This window comes from Varanus komodoensis, unplaced genomic scaffold (genome assembly GCF_004798865.1).
Source record: "Varanus komodoensis strain SLA01 unplaced genomic scaffold, ASM479886v1 scaffold114, whole genome shotgun sequence".
Classification (NCBI taxonomy): domain Eukaryota; kingdom Metazoa; phylum Chordata; class Lepidosauria; order Squamata; family Varanidae; genus Varanus; species Varanus komodoensis.
In genome coordinates, this window is record NW_025335328.1 from 123003 (window position 1) to 143243 (window position 20241).

At 61.6% G+C, this 20241-nt stretch overlaps 1 protein-coding gene across 2 annotated transcripts; it reads right to left on the bottom strand.

Annotated features, from left to right (window-relative positions):
- Nucleotides 1–1241: 1241 nt before the first annotated feature.
- Nucleotides 1242–19759, bottom strand: NRBP1 (nuclear receptor binding protein 1). 2 transcript variants are annotated; one of them, XM_044421087.1, is made up of 17 exons: nucleotides 19481–19755; nucleotides 14640–14762; nucleotides 14352–14453; nucleotides 14169–14258; nucleotides 13914–13954; nucleotides 13427–13521; nucleotides 5295–5378; nucleotides 5004–5062; nucleotides 4532–4630; nucleotides 4285–4417; nucleotides 3151–3253; nucleotides 2951–3001; nucleotides 2698–2833; nucleotides 2546–2599; nucleotides 2294–2357; nucleotides 2146–2201; nucleotides 1242–2042 (listed from the first exon to the last, which is right to left on the bottom strand). In XM_044421087.1, exons 1-17 carry the CDS (start codon nucleotides 19700–19702, stop codon nucleotides 1944–1946), a joined length of 1611 nt encoding a protein of 536 aa, XP_044277022.1. In that variant the 5' UTR covers nucleotides 19703–19755; the 3' UTR covers nucleotides 1242–1943. The 2 variants fall into 2 exon arrangements, with proteins under 2 accessions (XP_044277022.1, XP_044277021.1); XM_044421086.1 differs by having other exon boundaries at nucleotides 4285–4630; nucleotides 19481–19759.
- Nucleotides 19760–20241: the final 482 nt, after the last annotated feature.

A 20241-nucleotide genomic window follows, 5' to 3' on the forward strand; every position in this document is an offset into this window, starting at 1 on the left:
GGGCATGTCGTGAGCAGAGCTGGCTGGTGCTGGAGGTCAGACTAGATGGCCTGGGAGGCCCCTCCTGACTCGCTGTTTTCTATGTTTTTCTGTTTCTAAGATGCAGGAAAATTAGAAAGGGTCCAGCAGAGGGCAACAAAAATGATGCAGGGTTTGGCAACACTGCCCTGTGAGGAGAGACTGGGAGAACTGGGCATGTTCAGCCTTGGAGAGAAGACGGAGGGGAGCATGATATCCCTCTATCAGGACCTCAAAGGCTGTCACAAAGAGGAAGATCTCCTCCTGCTGATGCCAGAGTGTAGGACACTGAATAATCAATTCAAGTTACGGCAACCCAAATTCAGGCTGGATGTCAGGAAAAGCTTTCTCCAATTGAGCAATGCTAGAGTGGAACCAGCTTCCTGGACAGGTGATGGTCTCTCACACACGAGATATCCAGAAAGAAGCAGGGCAGCCATTTGAGTGGGATGGCATCGGTTGGTGACCTGCAACAGCGGCAGCAGGACAGAACTGAGGCCTTCGTGGCCCCTTCCAACTCGACTGGGGTGATTCTATGGGGCAGCCCAGCCCACTGCGAAGCATTGTAGGCAGCAGGACAAGACACCTGAGGGCCTCCGGCTGCCCAGGCCCGAGGAGCGGCCAGGGGCTCCCATGTGCCTGGCCTTGCTTCTTTCACTGTTCACGTCACTTCCCATGGAAATGCGTTTTTTGTAAGCAGCACGAGAGCTTGAGAGAGCCGGGGAGGCACGGCGGGGGGGGGGGGGGGGGCTCCTCCATTTTCTGGTAATTAAGCCATTCCGCTTGCACTGACCCCATGGAGAGCGTGCTCCTAGTCCTTCCTGACATCAGGAATGGCTTCAGCCTGTGAGCAACGCAGGGTGCAGACAGCAAAATCTTGGGCAGAAGCCACACGCCGGGAAGAGGCGGGCGGCACGCGCAGCCCTCCCCACAAGTAATGGCAGCCCTCGAGCTCAAGATGCTCCAGCGGCCGCCACGCCACCCACCCTTTGCGGCAGCCCTGACCGACCCCATAAGGGGCCCCGTTAGCCACCAAATGCCCAGAAGCCCTCCAGTCGGGCCCCAAGCCAGAACAGGCTTCAGGGGACTGAACAGGCCCCACAACCATGTGAGCGGCTCCTTCCCCCAAAGCCAGCAGGGCTGAACCTCCCGGAGGAGCCCGCCGAGCCAACCAGGGCCGATCCCTGGAAAGGGCAAACTCGGTACAAACAGGCGGCCGCCGCTTCTTTACAAAACAGTTTATTAAAAACAGGAACAGAAACAACATTTGGGGAGGCCCCGCACAAGAAAGGGGGTGCGCTTCAGTGACCAGCTCGCCCCCTGCCCTGCCAGTGATGGGGAGGGCTGTCTGCAGGCGCCCAGCCAACACGCTGGCAGGAAACGGAGCAGGCTCAGCCACGCGGACACGCCAGCCGCAGCGGCCTCCCGTGGCTGGAGCGTGCGGCGGCTCCATCCTCCTCCATGGCCCAGGAAGCGCCCCTCGCTGAGCAACCGGGACAAGCAGCACAGCTGAGGGGGGTGCAGAAGGGAGGCGGCTGGGGAGGGGGGCTGTGGGGGGGAGCTGGGGGGTGTGACGTGGAGGGGCAGGGAGGGGTGGGGCAGGAGCCGACTCTGCTCTCCTCCTTTCCCTCCCTCCTTAAATAAGACGACAGACATCTCATTGCTGTGCAAAAACTGTACAATTCAAGCAAAAGAGAACTCCATGCAGGTGAGTCCGCGAGGGGAGGGGAGGGGAGGGGAGGCCCTTGGCCACGGGGGGAATAATACTGACAAGGCACACAGCCCCCTCCCCACCTTGCCCCCCGCCGTGGCGGCGATTGTCTGCGGGGCCGGCCGCAGTGCAGCGGGAGGCACAGCCGAGCCGGCAAGGGTTGCGGTGGTGGTGGCCGGTGGGGAGCGCCCGGCGCGGAGGCAGAGCAGGGCCACTACGACGACACTGTGACGGCCGCCAGCGCTCCGTTCCGCGAGTAGAAGAACTTGCTGAACGCTTCTTCAAGTAAACAGCTCAGCCGGCTCTGATCAGCCTGTGGGGAGGCAGGGGGCGTGAGCAGCGCGGGCAGGGCAGGGCAGGGCAGGGCGGCCACCCCGACGGCCCAGCAGCCCCCCCGCCCCGAGGCCCAAACCCACCTCGCTGATGAAGCCCAGCTGGACCAGCTCGGCTGCCAGCTCCTGGATGTTGTCACCTGGGGAGGAGAGCGGTGAGCGTTCAGCCCGTGTGGCTGGGGTGGGGGGGCGGGGGGCGGAGCGGAGCGGGGCGGGGGGGCCGGCGACTTACTGGGCAGCAGGTCACAGCTCAGGTGCCGGTTCAGCTTGTCTTCCAGTTTCAGCAGCAGTGTCAACTAGCCAGGGGAGAGACAAGGGCGTCCTCAGTCCCACCCTGGGGCACCAGCGCGCCATCTGCACGCCCTCTGCGAGGTGGCTGCCGCCCACAGCCAGCCGGGCAGAGCAGGCACGGGTGGGCAGCTGCCCCCGGCGACCACAAGGGCGAGTGCCCGGCCCCGGCCCCATGCCCCGGCCCGGCACGTACGTGGTGCTTCACGCCCTCCTCCACCGACTCAATGTTGCACTGCATCAGCAGCACCTGCGGACGAGAAGGACGGCGGCTGTGAGCCAGGCCTGGGGACGCCAGGCGCAGTGCCGGGCTCGGCCGCTCGCTCGCTCGCTCGCTCGCTCGCTCACCTTGCGAGTCTCCACTTCCGCGGGCTCCGGCGTTGGCGTCTTGACGGAGGGGGGGGCGATGGGGGAGGTCACCACCTCCTTCTGGGGCTGCTGAGGGCGGGGCAGGCCGAAGGCCGTGAGCGGGTAGATGCCGTTCCTGGGGGCACACACAGAAGGGTCTGGCCCCACTCCGCACCCCGCAGCGGCCACATGCCACAGCCCCAGCGGGGCAAGAGCACCGCCCGTTCCCTGCTGGGGGAGGGATGCGGCTCACCTCACGTCCTCCAGGAACTTGTCCAGCTCCAGTGCCGGGGACTGGGAGAAGCTATGAAAGGGAAGACCCCAGTTCAGAGGGCGCGGCTGGGTGACGGCCCGGGTCCAGCCCCTGCCCGCTGCCCCCCACCGGGGCCAGGGGGTCTCCCACTCCAGAAAGCGCCCTCCCGCCCTGCCCACAGCTCCTCAGAGCAGCCTCACATCATTCGGACTCCCTCGCGGTCGGCATGGTGGATTTCCGCCAGCACAGCGCTCATGTCCAAGTCCTTGGTCATCTCCTCCAGGGCGTTCTCGGGGATCATGTCTGCCGGAGACAAAGGAGGGCACGGGGCGGTCTGGCAGGGCCCCCCACCCCACTGCCCCAACAAAGCCAGGCCGAGAGGAGCGAAGGACCCCTGGAGCGAGTGGGGGGGAGGCCTGCAGGATGGGGGAGCTCGGCTGTGCAATTCGACTCGCTCGCAAAGGACCCAGAGTGGAAATGAGCGGAGCCACCGGGTGAGGCACATGGGCCACGCTCCAGCACGGCACTCGGCAACAGAGGATGACCGGCGGAGGAGAGGATGGCGGTACGTGCTGGTTCACCCTGGGGGGAACCATTCCGGCTTCACCTCGTCGAGGGGGGAGTCAGAGCGGGGGCACTGAGGAGCCCAGCAGAAACGCTGGCTCCGCGTATGGTGGCAAATTCTGTGTCGGGGTCCACAAGGAAAGGGGCAGAAAGCAAAAGCCGTTGTGACGCTCTTATGCACGTCTGTGGTGCAACTGCCTGCAGAACCAATTCTGTGGCAATTCTCGAAAAAGAGTGCAGACTGGAAAAGATACTGAGAAGGACAAGCAAGCTGCAGAGCGCCAGAGCATGGCCTTTGGGGGTGCATTCTCGGCATTTTGTTCAGCTGCACAAGACATTTGGGCTGCCCCCCCGCCCCGCCCAGAATGGGAGTTGGAGATGGAGGGCGAGCAGCACCAGCCAAGCCCCTTCAAAGTGGAAGAAAATGGCCCCTCGTTATGAATCGACAGGCAATCTTCCCCCATGTGCGCATTTTGCCCCGTTCTGTGCTGCCCAATAGCCAAAGCTCCCACAAAAATAAAATCTGGAAATGCAGTGCAAGGCCGACTGGAAGCAGCCACCTAGAGAGGGGGCAGGACGCGGAGCACAGGGAGGAGGCGGCCCGTCCCCAGGAGCCGTGGGGGGTTCCTTGTGAGGGGAAGGCTCCAGCCCTCGGGCGGCACAAGAAGCGGCAGCGGCCACCAGCGACAGCACCTGGGGGCAGGGAGGAAGCACCGCGAGGCAAGGCGTGGGCACGGCCCCATGGGGCTCTGGGCCACCTCCACACTTACGCTGATGGCCCACAATGCAATGGGCTGCCAGGAGCTTCAGGGAGGGCACTTCGAAGAGAGCCTGGTGGAAGAGCAGCTCCCGGGCAGTGGGCCGCTTGCTGGGCTGTGGCTCCAGGCACTTCTGGATGAACTCCTGAGAGAGAGAGAGAGAGAGAGAGAGAGAGAGAGGGAGAGGGAGGGAGGCAGAGCAGGAGGAAGCGGGGGGGGGGCCACGCCGTGGGCCAGCCCCAGGGAGGGAAGGCCTTACCCGCTGCAAGGCGTCCTCCAGCAGCTGGATGGCACTGCTGATGGCTTCCTGCGGCACATAGGACGACTCGCCGTTTCCCTGGATCTCCAGCACGGCCATCTGTGCAGGCAGAGCCCAGGCTCAGCGGCATCGCCCCCTGGCCATGCAGTGGGGGGCTGCTCCCCACCCCAGCAGCGGCACCCCAAGAGCTGCCGTCAAAGACACAGGGGCAAAGCTGGGACGTCCCCACAGGGGGCCAGCCAGGCCCCTTCCGGACGGGGGTGCCGCCCACCCACATTACGGGGGGGGGGGGGGCGCTGCAGGCCCCACTTCGAGGCCTCTGCCCTTTCCCTTTAGGCCCATCTCGTCTGCATTCCGCACATTTCCAGCTGTCTCCGGGCGGGCGCTGGATGCAGCGACGAGGCCAGAGCAGTCCTGCCCTGCAGGCCGGGGGGGAGGGGGCGGCACTCCCCATAAGCTTCCTTCGCCTCACCTCCAGTGCACACATCCCGAAAGAGTAGATGTCCACCGCTGTGGTCACGTGGGCGACCTCTGGGAGACAAAATCGCAGTCAGGGAAGCGGGGGAGGCCGAAGCCCGAGAAGCCCCGAGGGAGGCCAGCCCACCCCCTGCCTGCAGCGTGGCCCGGAGGCCCCCGCAGCCACTCCACCCGCTCTGCCCCCGAGCTGCTCAGCGACCCCCTGCAGGGCCACTGGGCAGCAGGGGTGGGCGGGGGCCCTACTGAATGAACCCTGCACCCCCCCCAGGGCGCCCTTCTCTCGTACCCCCGTACTCCGGGGCGAAGAAGTGCAGGTTCTTCTGCTCCTCCCGGCAGGTCTTCACGTGATTGTTGATGGTGTCTGGGGCCACTGCAAGGCAAGAGGGCAGGCCGCTCGGAGGCTGCTCCCGCCTGTGGGGCCGCCCCTTCCCCGTCCGCCCCGGCAAAGGAGCCCAGCGGAGGCCGAGCGCCGCCGCCACCCCGCCTGCTCCTACGCTGCCCGTGCCCGGCACCCCAGCCTGGCCCGAGGGAAAGAGAAGGGGCACCCGGCTCAGAGAGGGGCCGGGGGCAGGGGGTGGGCCCTTTCGCTGGCCCGGTCAGCGCCAGGCTCAGCCAGAGTGCCCTGCAGGCAGCCCGAAGAGGGAAAAGGCTTCAGACACACGCGTGGGCAACGAGGGAAGCCCGGGAGCTGAAGGCAAGCGGCCGGATGGCCACTCCTCTGACGGCGGCTCAGCCGGCTGGTGAAGTGGGAGGTTTCCCACACCGCTGCAGGGCTTCGCCAGCCACCCCGTTGCCCCGTGCCACAGCAGCCGGCATGTCCCCGGCGATCCTCAACACACGGCCTTGTTCCTAGGCAACCTGATCTGGAGGGAGGCACGTTCAGAGCAGCTTCCCATGGGGTGGATACTCCCCACTCTGGGGCTGGGCAGTTCCAGCACCAGGTTCACACCGACCGCCCCCGCCTGACCCCCCATCAAGAGCAGACTCTAGAACTGCCCCCACCCGCTTTGCTACCCCTGCAGCTTTCCTGCATGCAAAGCAACACGGGGGGGGGGGGGGGGGCGGACAGCAAGGCACAGGCCATCACGAGGCTTCCCTTCCGAGGTGTGGCCAGGAAGCGGCAGGCAGCTTCAGCCTCTCCCAGACACAAACACACTCCAGGCATGACGGGGAAAGCAGAGGGACGGGAAGGGCTCCCCCCAGGGGAAAGCAGCTGAAGGCAAAGGGCAAGGCCACCGCCCAGCCATCCGCAAGAGAGCAGCCCCGGCCTTTGCTCTCCTGTTCTGGAGGTGGAGGGGAAGACAGGCCGACATCCTGCCTTTCCATGGAAGCAAGTCCCTCTGTCGTCCAAGAGACCCCTAGGGCTCCTGGGCCCTGACAACCTTGGGGTGACCTGCAGGGGAGCGCTGCGGATGGGGCCTGCCTCCTAAGCGGCCCCTCGTGCGAGATGCGCAGAGGCAACGAGGGTTCGGGAGGAACCAGAGGATGCCGGACCAGCACACGGATCCCAGACACGGTGTGAGGCTCAAAGCTGGCGGCGGCAGCACCTTCCCGCCAAGCGGAGGCTGGCGCGCGCACGGCCAGGCATCACCACCACACAGGACCCCCGGCCACTGCGGGGCTCACGGCCGCGAGACTTCAAGCGACGCAGAATCGCTGCAGACCTCCGGTGCAACGCAGGGCCCCCTGCAGCCTGGCAGCTTGTGAGACCTCGACCCCACGGCCCTCTTGCGGTGCGCCCAGCAATGCCCCAGCGCCTTCTGCACCCGGCAAAAATCAGATGTCGGCAACAGACGAGCCAGAGCCTCGAGAGGCTCTCTTTGGTCAGGCGGGACTTCCTTTTCCAAGGTCCACAAAGCTCCAAATAAAACTTCAGAACAAGCAGCCACGGACCTTTTAGGCAAGGATCCCACATAGAAGAAACACACTCGGCTCCTGGGGGCATTTTCAAGGCTGCTGCCATTTGCCCGAACAAGCTGGACATAAATACCGAGCGTCAAGCGCCGGTTCGCCTGCAGTAACAACGATGCCCAGCGCATCACAAAAGCTCCGCTGGAATGCCCAAGTCTGACCATGATTTTGGGGCCCCATGGGCCCCCTCTGGGGACGAGCACACAGCATTTTACTTCCATGTGCTGTGAGGATGCCTGTTTCCGAGTTTCTGTCTCCAAGAGACAGAAACGGTTCTTCGGAGAGGTTATTTCTGTACACACAAATGCCAACATCTACAAGCAATTTGGGAGATCAAGAGGCCCTTGGCCTTTGCTTACACTCACTACAATATCCTGGCTAGCCTTCATTGCCCGTGCTCTGTCTCTTCCTGTTTTCTGTATCGGCAAGAACAAACACCCTTTCTTGAGCAAAGCTGCTGCGACACTCCTCAACGCCGGCTCTATTCCTGCCTTCAGGCGAACGGACAGACGGCTTGGCCAGGTGTGCGAGTCAGGCAAGTCATGCAAAAAGAGCCGGACCTTCCCTGCCTGCGGAAGCACCTGCCACTTGCAGAAAGGTGGCGTCATTCCTGCCTCCCGCCCAAGCCTGGAACTGAATCAAAGACGCTACTTTGCGGGGCTGGAGCAGGAGGAATGTTTCAATTCCATATCCTGCGCTTCGTGGGCAGAAGCAGCTGTGTTCCAGCTGTGGCCCCCACATGCAGAAGCCCACCCCACTTGCTCATACAGCCGAGCAAGAGCCGCTCTCTGCCCTGGGCCTGCAGGGCTGCCCCGCGACGTGGACGGGCGAGCCCCTCTCCGTGCGACTGAGCTGGTGAACGGCAGCTCCCTCCCTCCCACTCGGTCCCTCGCACAAGCAGTGGCAGACCGGGCGGGCCTCTCCCTCCTGCCCCAGCCTCTTGGGGCAAACGGCTCGGTCCCAAACGGTGCGCTTCCTTAACGCAGCACACCAGCCCTGCCAGCTGGACTGCAGGCAGGTCAGCAGTGCCCGGCAATTCCCTTGGGCTAACGCCTCTTCATTCCGTTCACTGCATTTCTATACTGCCCAAGAGCCACAGCCCTCTGGGCAACTTAGAGACTGAAAACCCAAACAGTCATGAAAAAAAGCATATACAGGAAGCTCCTGGGTTACGAACAAGCTCCACTCCTGGAAAGATGGAAAACTGGCTTTACGTTGAAAATGGCAAGGACCTCTGGGGGGGGGGGGCGGCCCAACCTGACCAGCACCATCTCTGCAGCACGGAAACGCCTGATAGCTCCCCCTCCAGGTGGGCAAGCTTGGGAGGCCCCTTCGCTACCCTCCCACTTCCCCTCTCCCTGTGATGATACTCTGGAGGCTCCCCTCTCTCCTCCTTTGCTTCCTCTCTGACAATTTGCCACAGTAATTTTAAAAAATAGGCTTTACGGCAGTTCATCCATACGTACAGGATGTTCCTAACTCAGAGACTGCCTGTATATGCAACACATCGACACACAACACACCGAAACACACGTGCATCTAAACACAATATCAAATGATCAAGAAAAATTCAAGGCCCTCAGCCTGTGCACCTGGCGAAGGGCCTCGGATGAGCGCGGCATGTGGGGCGGGCCGTATTCAGAGAGGCGCTGCAGCGCCGAGCTGGCTCTGCGGGTCAAAAGCAGCACCCGGAGGCACCCAGGCAGTTGCCGCAGGGAGGCCAGAGCTGCTGCTCCGCACTCTGGCCCTCTGCTCCCGGCTGCAGCCCGGCTGCTGCGTTTCACACGAGCTGCAGCGCCAGCCCTCCCCAAAGGCAGCCTCACGGGGCGCACACGGCCGTTGGTCGACCTCGAAGGCTCCCTGAGCACAGACCACGGAGTCCCTGCCCAGGCAGGGGGACAGCGGGGACCCTGCAAAAACTGGAAGGAGGCGCTCAGGGCCAGTGAGGCCACCAGAGCCCAAGCAACAAGCTGGGTCGGGGCACCCCCCCGCTGCGAGCGCCTTCCTCCGGGGGGCTGCAACCCGGCCCCAGCAGACGCGGCACCCGCTGGGCACTGCAAAGCAGCACTCACTAAGGCCCTCGCCCCAGCCAGGGCAGGGCGACCGCACACCAGCCAAGCACACAGACGGACGGGAGAGCTGTGCCTCCCTCCCAGGGCGGCCCCCTGCCCCCCGCCAGACAAGAGGCGGCCCTCCGCCGCATGTGGCCAGGGCAGCGGTGGCGCCCACCTCCGCGGGCACGCGCCACCCAGCTCCCTCCTGCCCCGGTCCTGGCGAGACCCCAACCCTGAGCTGGGCCATGTCCTCCCGCCTGGCCAGGGCAATGCTGCCCCGGGGCCATCGCCAGGCCTGCCTGCACCAGGCCACGTCTCTCCTCGGCTGGCCCCACGCCCCCTGCAGTGGGGCCGATTCCTCTCAAGATGGGTCCTCTTCCATGCGATCCTGCCGGCAGGCGCCAAGGCCTCCAGGCAGGAGGGGCCTTCCCAGGGCCGCCTTGCCCTGCCTGCCCCCGGTGCCCATGCGGCAGAGGCCCCGCTGCCTCGGAAGGCTCTGGTGGGAGGTGGCAGCACGAGAGGAAAGCCGCAGGGGCCAGCCCAGCTGCTTCGATCCGGCAAAACCCCAACAGGGATCGCGAAACTGCTCTCCAGGTAGACACCCCAGTGAGGCCAAGCAGAGTTGCGGGGGGCAGAGAGCCAGTGCGCACCCTGGTCCCCCAGGCCCCTGGCCACGAGCTCAGAGCCCAGCGAGCACAGAACCCACGGCCAGGCAGCAAGCGGCTCCCCATGTGCAGGCACAGGGCGCCGGCGGCAACAGCTCAGCAATGGGGAGCGGCGGCCACGTGCAGGAGGCAGCACGCAGCAGCAGGCGAGGGCGGCAGCGACTCCCTGGGAGCACCAACGGGCCCAGCCACGCAGGAGGGCCTCACCGGCCAGCCTCGTACGCAAGGGGGACACCAGGAGTGTGGGGAGCTCTGTAAACATAGACTTGATGCTCAATGCGAACTTTATCTATAGATGCAGACGGGCAACTATAGATAACACGGGGGAGAGCCACAGTTAAGTCACACAGCAGAGGGATTTGCTCACCATTAGCAAAAATCCTATGAAAGACTGTTGGTGGGGGTGGGAGAGAAAGAGAGACGGGCGGATGGACAGACGGGGAGGGAGGGTGGGGGGAGAGAGAGAGGGTAGCCTATAAGGAGGAAGCCATGGCAGGCCACGATTCGAGTGCTGAGCAGTCGGCTTGCCGGCCTTCTGCCCCTGCAGCAGCATCACCGCAGCAGTGGGGCAGGCGGGAGCAAGGGGCGCCCCCGGGCCCATCCTGCTCCTCCAGGGTCTCCGGTGGATTCTCGGGGCAGGCCCTGCTCACCCCCGGGAGGCCTCGACCTACTGGCCCCTGGCTGGCATGGTGGCAACGGGCCACTCGCCCCATTCTCAGGGAGCAGCCCCTCGGGCCTCAAGCCAAATGCAAGGGAGGGCTTTCTCCCAGCAGACCAGCATCGCGAGCAGCGGCGGGGGGGCAGAGGAGATCGCTTTTTTTGGGGTTCACAGGGCAGCCAGACTGGGAGCCTGCCCAGCTCAACCACCCACGCAAAGAGAACCGACTAGCGCAAGGCCACACGAAGCGCCCGCTGGAGGAGGCCCCCAGCAGCCTCTGCCGTGCATCCCCCCGCCACTCAGGAGGCTGTGCACCCGCACATGCATGCACACTCAGAGCCCGTGCACATCACGGCCAGGCTCTTGCCCCACCCAGCTCTGGGAACCTCCTGGAGGAGTTGCTCTGCCTGCCCCCGGGGCTGGAGCAAGGGGCCCCCGGGCATCGGCGGAGGGATGAAGGGAAGGGGCAGGAGGGCCTGGCTCAGCCGCTTGCTTCAGCTGCCAAAGACATTCTCGTGGAGGAAAGAACAAAGCAGGCAAGAGAGGCGGGGGGGGGGACCTTTGAAAGGAGTGCGCTGGGGAAGCAGGGCGACGGGAGGATCAGGACGGCAAATCGCCGCAGCCACAGCCCACGTGTGGGGAAGCGGGGCAAAGGACGAGAATGCGCCCGGCTGTCCCAAGCAGCACCACCGGCCCCGGCCTTCTCAGCCCCAGCGACGCTTCCGGGCGTCCTCTTGCCTCACAAGTGCCCCAGATCCAACGTCAGGAAGAAATGCCATGCCCTGCTGGGACCCGACCGGTTACGCAGCGGCCTGGCACAGCAGGCGTGTGGGTGGGTCACGAACGTGCGGGAGCCCCCTAGCCCCGAGCAGCAAGTCCTCCCATGAGAGGGAGCCAGAAGCAGTCGCCCGCGGCTGAGGAAGGAGCGCGCAATCCTCTGCACTCGCTCTGGGGCCAAGCCCGCGCGGCACTCCCGGCCAGGCCTGCCAGGTGCCGCCAGCCCCTCTTCCTTCCTGAGCGGCGCCTGGCAGGCACAATCCTGCATCCAGGCAGGCACATCTTGCTTCCTGACCGTGATCCGCAGGATGGTCACTGGCTGAGCAGGCATGTGGCCTGCTCCCCTTGGTGGGATTCAGCATAATGACGTACCAAAGGGCTCCCACGTCCAGGTGCGGGCAGATCCTTCGGAGAAAAAGCAGCACAGGATGCCAGCCATGCAAAGCTCCTCTCAGAAAAGGCAGTCCAGGAAGCTCTGCTGAGCTCTCGGTGCCCCATGCCTCCTGCACTGACGGCCGTGTCTCTCGCTTTGCTCGGGGAGGCTAAAGGCTGCCGCCTTCAGCAGGCCAGCCTCTGCCGCGTGGAGGAGCCCGGCCCTGCTGGCCTGCTGCCTGTGCCCCACAGCCGAGACGCGCAGGGAGAGCTCTCCTCAGCGCGGCCACGGCTCGCTCGCCTGCTCTGCTGGGCCCCAGAATGTCCTCAGGCGTGTTCTTCCCGCACAGGGGACCGTGCAGACAGGCACAGAAGAGAACCGCTGGACGTGGCCCTCAGAGCAGGGACGGCCCCACAGCAAGGGGGCCTCCCCCCACCCAGCACCCCCAGCCAAAGGTATGAAAAAGGCCAGGCTGGTTAATCCAAGACTGGCTGCACCGGAAGCTCTCCTCACCAAGGCACGGTCCCTGCGGAGAGCTCAGTTAATCCAGTGTCACTGTGGATCAAAGCACCATCCCTGTGGTGAGGGGGGCAGTGGCCTGAAATGACCACCTCCAGAATGGGGAACCCATCCAACAGGATTTTGGGGTCTTTTATTTCCTTTCTTTCCTTTTTCTTTTTTTTAGAAATTTTGATACTGGCCTACAAGGCCCTTCAAGTGGGTTTCCTAGGAGGTTTGCATAAAAGGGAAGTACGAAAACCAGTGAACCTGCCACGATCAACTTCTGAGGAAAGGCAGGAAACGAGCGTAAATGCAACGCCAGAGGTGGCGTTTGAAGCGGGACACACACGTGTGTGGAAGCCGGGAGACCCCGCCAAGCTGGCGGGACCAGCCCGGCAGCCCAGACAGGATGCCTGTGCACAGAGGCAAGGCCGGGAGCTGCCAGCAGGGCTGCATTTCCTGGGAGGAGCAGCCTGTTGCTGCTGGAGGCCGCGAACTTGGCCAGATATCCTGGAAGGCCAAATTCCACACTTCTCACAGCCTATAAAGGCTGGACGGAGCACTTTGCAAGCCTTTGCTCAAGGACTCGATGCTACAAAGATCTGCAGCCCCACATGCAGCACCCCCAAAACCGCCCCCCAGCCCTGGAAGTACTTGTTCCCTGGGCAGCTCTCCAGGGCAGCCAACTTTCCTGCAAGCAAGCGGCAGTCTGGCAAGTGGCGACCCTCATCCTAGGCAACTTGAAGAAGATTAGACACACTCTTGGGGAGGAGGGCCCTAAGACAGGAATCACTATTCTGCTGAGTGTGCTGGCAAAGGGACCTCCGACTCCGTGCCACACATGCCACAGAGCAAGGGGTGTCAGTGCAGGAGGAGGGGAGGGAGCTGTCTGAGGAGCCCTGAAGAGGAGTGAGGGTTCCAGGAACAAAACTGGCATGACCCACCACCCCAGAAAATCCGTACGTGGCCAGCACACAAATGCACACCCGGGAAGCAGAGCAGCTGCAGGTGCTGCGACGTGGGCAAGAGCCTCTGCCCGCCTACGGAGGGCTCTCAGGCCAGTCACGGGAGGCTGAAGGTTTCCTCTCGAGGGCCTCCGTCCCCACTTGGGTGCCGCGAGCACAAGCCCAGCATGGAAGCTACAAAAGGTGGGGGGTACCCCTCCCAGGGAGCCCCGAGAGGCAAACGGGCTGCAGCGTTCTGCTCTTCCCCTGCGCAGAGGGCAGAGCTGAGTCTCCACTCTGGCTCAGCCAGGAACAAAGCGCAGGGCAGGAGAGGCCGGAGCAGCGGCTGTGGGGCAGCAGGGATTTTCAGGGGTTTCCAGAAGACCACAGCAATGAGGGCCGGGGCAAGCGGTGGCGGGAGGGCTGCTCCCAGCCCCGGACCCGCCCCTTCCCAGGGCTGTGGCAAGGGACTGCTGCCCACTTGCCCCCTTCCTCACCCCCACGGTGTCCACGGGCGGAGCTCCAGCAGCCTTACCAGAGCCAATCTTGATCAGTCCGTTGTGCTGGATGAAGATGGTGTCACAGGTCAAGTTGCCGTGGATGATGGGGGGCTCACAGGAGTGGAGGTAACTGGAAAGGTGAGACAGGAAGGGCTCTGAGGCAGGGCGGCAGCCCCACCAGGTACCCCCAGTGCAAGGCCAGCTTCGGAGTTCACCGTGCCTGATGCTGCCAGAGACGCCGGGAGCAGGGGAGTCCCTCTCAGTGTAGAGGGGCAAGGAGAGAAGGGAACTGGTGCGGGGCAGACAGCAAAATGGACCCCGCAGCTGGCTCTGTGCATGTGTGCGTGTCTCAGCACCCCTGCTTGCTGTGGCAGTCGGTTCCCGAGGGAGAACCTTCCCTTCCTTCAGCTGCTCAAAGGAGCCCGAGATCACTTCATCGTCCTCAGGGCCCAAGTTCAGAGAAAGGGGCCCAAGGCTGCCAAGGGGGAGCTGCCATGCAGCACCGCCTCCTCCAGCCCCTACCTGAGTGCCGAAAGGATCTGCGTGCACCAGCGCTTCCAGGCCTGCAACACAAGGCCGAGGCTCACCAGCGTGTTCCAAGAAAGCGTGGCCGCTGCCAAGCCCCCGCTCCCTTCTGCCCTTCAGCCAGGCCCCCTGGCTGGCTGGCCGGCCTGCGAGTGCCGGCCCTGCAGCGGCAGGGTCTCAGGGGCAAGAGGCAGCCCCCGCGTCTCACAGCCCCAGCACCACCGGGACCCCTGGGGTAAAGGGCAGGGTCACCTTTTCATTCATGGTCTTGTGGTTCTTCTTCGTCTTCTTCAGGAACTGCTTCAGGCTGCCGGAGGACATGTACTCCGTAATGAAAATCACCTGGCCAGGGGAAAGAGGGCGTTGGGGCTGGAACAAGCCCAGCAGGAAGGGAAGCGGGGGAAGTGTGCGAAAGGACGTGTGTCACCCACTTACCCTGGCCTTGTTCTCCTTCACGTCGGCCCAGTACTTGTGAAACTTCACAATGTTCAGGTGCTCCAGCTGGATCAGGTTGTCAAAGACTGCTTTGACCTTCTCCTGCAACAGCGACCACAGCAGCATCAGGCCCCACCCGGAGCGCAGGGGGCAGGGCTGGCACGGCCCTCGGCCCACGCGAGCCCCTCCACGGCAGCTGCGAAGGGAGCAAGGCCCTGGGGAACTGCAGGGCCCCTCGCTGCTGCCACGGGGGTCTCTGCTCACCACCCTTCTTCCGGTCCCACCAACCTCCTGAAGCTTGAAATTCTTGCGCTCAGAGAACTGGACTTCATTCCAAACCACCTCCACGCCTTCTTCTGTATCCATGGCCAGGTAGGCACTGTCAATGCCTGGAACATTGCGCTGATTCACCTGGAGGCAGAACAGCAGAACGAAAGGTCACCACTCAGGGAGGGACTGTGGCGAGGAAGGCTGCCTCCAGCTGCCTCCCGCAGAACCGACCTGTCAAGGGATCAGCCACCTGCCCAGCACAGCTGCAGCTGAGAGCAAAGCCGACTCAGCACGTGAAGAAGCAAGCTAGCGAGAGCTCCGAAATGGCTTGTCTCAAAGGAGCGAGCCGATGGGGGAGCCTGCATATCAGGAAATCAGAGCAGCAGAGTTGGAAGGGCCCAGAAGGCCACAGGGTCCAAACCCCTGCTCAGTGCATGACCCCCAGATAAGCCACCCCTCTCAGATGGCTGTGAAGTTGCATCTTGAATGCCTCTAGGGTGCGAGAACCCACAGTCCCCCTACGGTATTGGAACTATCGTTGTTCTGCTCTAACAGTCAGGAAATTTTTCCTGACGTCCACCCGAATTCTGTCTTCCCATCTCTTGAGTCCATTATTCTGTGTCCTGCACTCTGGGGTGACCAAGAGAGCCTGTCCTTCCTCTTTCTGACAGCCTTTCAAGTACTTGTAAGGTGCTATCGGATCTCCCCTGATCTCCCACTCAGTCTTCTCTTGTCGAGGCTCAGTATGCCCAGTTCATTCAATCCCTCCTCATAGGATTTTGTTTCCAGGCCCTGAATCATTCTCATCGCCCTCTTCTGAATCCTTTCCACCTTGCCTGTATCTTTCTCATCCAGAACTTGACACAGGACCCCAGATGAGGCCTAACCGGTGGGAACTGGCACTTCACGGCATGCAGAAGTGGCACTTCTGCTAATGCAGCCTAAAACAGCGTTTGCCCTTTTTGCAGCCAGAGCACTGTTGACTCTGGCGTGTGATCTACAGCAACGCCAAGATCCTTCTCACCTGCAGGATTGCTGAGCCAAGGATCTCCCATCTTGTAACAAGCATTTGGTTTCTTCTCCCAGGTGCAGAACTTGGCATTTGTCTGCACTGAATTTCATTCTGTTGTTTTCAGCCTAGCACTCCAACCCATCAAGGTCCCCTTGATTCTTATTTCTGAGTTCCAGGGTATTCGCTATCCCACCAAGATTTATGTCATCTGCAGGTCTGATCATCGTTCCCTGCACTCCCTCATTAAAATCATGAATAAAAACGTTGGAGAGCACTGGGCCCAGGACTGAACTCTGGTACTCCACTTGGTACCTCTCCCCAGTTTGAGAAGGTGCCACTGAGGCGTGCTCTTGGAGCCTGCCTCTGTCGTCATCTGTGAATCCACCTGACAGCTGCTCCATCCAACCCTAACTAGAAGTTTGCTAATCAGAACAACATGGGACACTTTGTCGAAAGCTTTTGCTGAAGGCAAGAGAGATTATATCTACAGCATTCCCACAGCCCACTCAATGAAAAAAATGAAATCCAGTAAGTCTGGCTAGATTTGCTCTTGAAAAACCCATCTGGGCTTCGAGTATTCACTGTGCTGTTTTCAAGTTGTTTTCTCTTTTGTGAGAAGACTGAGCCAAAGTAGGAACTGAGCAGTTCTGCCTTTTGTCATGTGTCGTCATCCTGCCATCCCCGCTGAATAGCTGAACGTATCTGAAAGCCTCTTCATTGTCCTTAGCATCCTCTGCTAACCTCAATTAATTCCTTACCCTATCCTTCCTGACGCCATCGGTAATAATGTGGTACTATTAACCTTGCGTGAGGTCTGACGGAAAGCTGTCATGAGAATGGACCACACGTTTACCAAAATTCTACCTCAACAAGCCAGTTCAGTGCTGCTAAGACAACCCAAGTTGGTTACCTCTGAACTGGGGGGGGGGGCTCCCAAGAGGAGGAGAGCATTAGTCGATCCATTTGCAGGTGGCCTCGGGCTCTCAGGCCCAGCAGAGCCTACACAGCCCATGGTGCTGTGCCAGGATGCCCACCTCCCCACCAACACTCCATGGGCTGAAGATCTCAACACCCCACAGGCCACAATGGGGCAATGGCCGTTCTCCCTCTTCTCCTCAATTCATCTGCACTGGTCAGCTCAACAAGGGTCCCCATCTCTCCCAACCACATGCTGGAGGGGAAGTTTATAGTTCCCAAACTGATGCTCTCCAGACTGACTCTAGATATAGGCAAAGGAAAAGGGGGTGCGCACGTGTGTGTGAGAGTGCTGGGGAGGCAATTAGGCTGAAAAATGCACCCCAGAGAAATGTTGAAAGGTTGCTGATCGTTATCTGTGGCTCAGTAGCCTCTCATTCAAATGGACAGCACTACCCAACAGGGCTGCCTAGAGACTGCTCAGCCAGGGGAGCTGCAGTGACAGTCACTAACCAGGCCCAATGATCCAGAACGTATTTAGCAGCCCAAGAACAGCTACACCAGCCACCAGTCCATTTCCAAGAACAAATCAAAGCTCCCACGTTAACCTAGAAAGCTCTAAATGGCACAGAACCAGGAGATCCGAGTGCCCACCTCCTTCTCTGTGTACCAGCTTATTCATGAAGGTAAGACTGAAAGGTCCTGTTTCTGTCCTGCCTGCTCTACCACCACATTCTCCCATATTCTGCATGGAACAACCACTGTGTGTTTCAAAACTAACACACCAAATTCTTGCAAAGTCTCTTTCAGTTTGTACAAGCATTCCTTGTTTAGAGGTCCATGAAGCGCCAAACAAAACTTTAGCAAAAGCAACTATGGACTTTATGAATGCAAATTCCACTGGTAAGAAATGTGCTCAAATCCTGCATGTATTTTCAATGGCACATGACAGAAGCATGAATTCAGAATTTATCTGTAGTTACAATACTTACTAAAACAAGGGAATCATGGTTTACTTTTCCTGTGGAATTCTCTGTACAAGTAAACTCCGCTGGAACTGACACTGTCATCTTTTTGACAACAGGCAAAAAATGCAAGTATTTTCCCAGGAAACTGGTCATGGCCTGCTTAATGCAAGCTGTTTTTGTGGAGATGATGGGAGAATTGTTACCCTTTCTGAATTATGCTGCTTTTAGGATCCATGTTAAGTCTTCTTGTGTTGATTAGGTTTTGCACTAATTTTGGAACTTTTGTTTGTTGTAACATGGGTTTTTGTGCAATAAATGCAAAATTTTTCCGTGTCACTTTTCTGCAAGATGTTGCATAACTGTTCTCAAGCGCAGTAAATACTTGGATCCAAAGCAGCCGATGGGCCAACTTCTCCTGTACCAGCCTGCCTGCATTCTGGAGTCACCACCAAAAAGCCTCCCACCCTGCCTGCCAAGGCTGTTGGGCTAGCAAGCACACAGCCCTTCCAGTGAGGGTCCTGCGGCACTCGCATCAGCTCCCTTTGGGGCTTGCCAGGTTGTTTTTTTGGCAGACTTTGAAGACCCACTGTGTTCACTGGGTTTCCCAGAATCTGTAGTTTGCAGGTTTTATTGATACAATATATCTCTACACTGATTTACAGTATTTTAACCAGATATTCATTTGCTAAAAATACTGATATATCTATAAAATGCAGTTTATATGCTTTTTACTTGTTATCTAGCATGTGGCTTTGAGAAAGTTTTACTCTCAAGAATAAACTAAAATACGTTTAAGAATACCCTAAATTATGCACATACTTTTGTGAACTAAAACCCACAGATGCTCAAGAAATTATGAGGGCGAAGATGATACATGCAGAAAATTTACTACTTTTGTACCTATATTACTCCTTCAACAAAAAAACTTTTCTCTTTATAAGCAACTAGTCTTCTCTCCCTCTGCACACAACACACATATCAACAAGTTCTCTCTTAATCGAGATAACAATCTGTTTACTTGCTCCACTTCTCCATCAGGAGCAGGCAACCCGAAAGGGGTGGCCCCTTCTTCCCATACTCACGAGATACCCACCTCCCTTGGGTCATCCCGCTAAATTTGGCAGCCAGTTCCAACAGAATATATCAGAGTGCAGAATCTCAGGCTGGGGGGCCAAATTCAGCTGCCGGGCACCCTCCAGCGAGCCCATCTGGTGATTTATCACCGTTTGCTCCGTTTCCCTCCATCCCCAACGGCTGAAACACCTCCAAGGCCGAGCTGCCCACAGTGAGACCTTCACATTAAAATAAGCTCTCCGCACGCCTGCCACCGGCACACGGCCCCAGGCGCATCTCTAAAGAGGACTTTGGTCCTCGAGGACTCGGCCCCGTCGCTCAGCCGCGACGCCCGCACTCGTCGGGCGACCTCACGCCTCGCCACCGGGCCGGGGCTCCCAAGCCACCCGCGGGGAGAGCGCACGGCGAGCAGCCAGCCGGCGAAGCCGGTCGTGGCGGGGGCATTTTTTCGTACATCCGGAGAAATCGGCCGAGTATGGCGGGCCGATGATGCACAGCGTTAGGAAGGAGGGGCCGAGCCACGTTCTGCGCCCCAGGCAGGAGAGCAGGAAGCAGCTCAAGGGCAGGCGCCCCCCGAGGCTGGCGGCTCCCTGGGCGGGAGGCCCGCCGGAGCTCCTCGGCGCACAGCGAGCCGCCGCGCGACGGGCACCCCAGCTGCGGGCGGCGGGAACGGCCGCGCCCCCTCCAGCCGCCGGGCGCGCGGGGGGCGCCCTCGCTCCTGCCCGGCCCGGCCCGGCCCGCGGCGCAGCTGCGAAGGCCCCCGAGGAGCACCCCGAGGCCGAGGCCAGAGCAGGCCGGGACGCGCGCGCACTCGGGACAGGTCGGCCCACGGCTCGGCCGGCTCCGGGCGCCCGGCCCAGACTCGCGGAGGCCGCAGGGCTGCCAAGCACCTCCTCCCGCCGCTTCTGCCACCGTCCGCAGGGAGACTCCTCCAGGATCTCCGACTCGTCCTCGCTCTCCTCCTCCTCCTCCTCTTCCTCCTCCTCCTCCGGAGCCGCCGCCGCCATGGCGGGCGAGATCGAGGTCAGGCCGGGCGCCGCGGCCTCGGGCTTCGGGTCGGCGCCGGGCCCGGCCCCGGCAGGCCCCTGGTGCTTAGCATCGCCTTCGGACATCTCCGGGGACGGGCAGGCGCGGGACACCCGCGCGGGGGGAGGGGGCGCCGAGCGGACGGCAAGTGACGCAGCACCCGCCGCCGCCGGGCGAGGCGCCGCGCCCACGCAGGCGGACCGACGCGGGGCGGGCGGGCCGCCTCCTGCCGCCCTCGCTGCGCGCACTCTCGGGTCGCGACAGGGCTGGGCCGCCTCCACCTCCGCCGGGAATCCGAAGCCAACTGGCCGCCGCGCCTCCTCACGCGCCGCGGACCAAGAGACGGCGGGGAGGAGCCCGGCCGCGGCCAATCAGCGCGCGGCTTCCACGCCACGGCGCCTCCGGATTGGTCGAGGCGCGGGAGGCCGCCCCAGTCGCCTTCCCCCAAGGTGGCGGCAGGGCGGGGCGCAGGCCCGGCCGCGGAGCCGAGCGCGTCTGCGGCTGCGCGGCCCGCAGCGGAGCGGCCCGCTGCGCCCTGGCGAGCCAGCCAATGCGCGCGCGCCTCGTGGCTCTCGCGGCCGCCGCATGCGGGAGCCTCGCTCGCCGCGCGCGCGCCCGCCCGGCC

Coding starts and splice junctions, on each gene's coding strand:
- NRBP1 (XM_044421086.1), bottom strand. CDS start 19,702: ATGTCCGAAGGCGATGCTAAGCACCAGGGGCCTGCCGGGGCCGGGCCC. Junction 2,834..2,950: donor AAGTTCCTGGAGGACGTGAG/GTGAGCCGCATC, acceptor GTGTGCCCCCAG/GAACGGCATCTACCCGCTCA. Junction 2,202..2,293: donor GAGCTGTGACCTGCTGCCCA/GTAAGTCGCCGG, acceptor TCTCCTCCCCAG/GTGACAACATCCAGGAGCTG.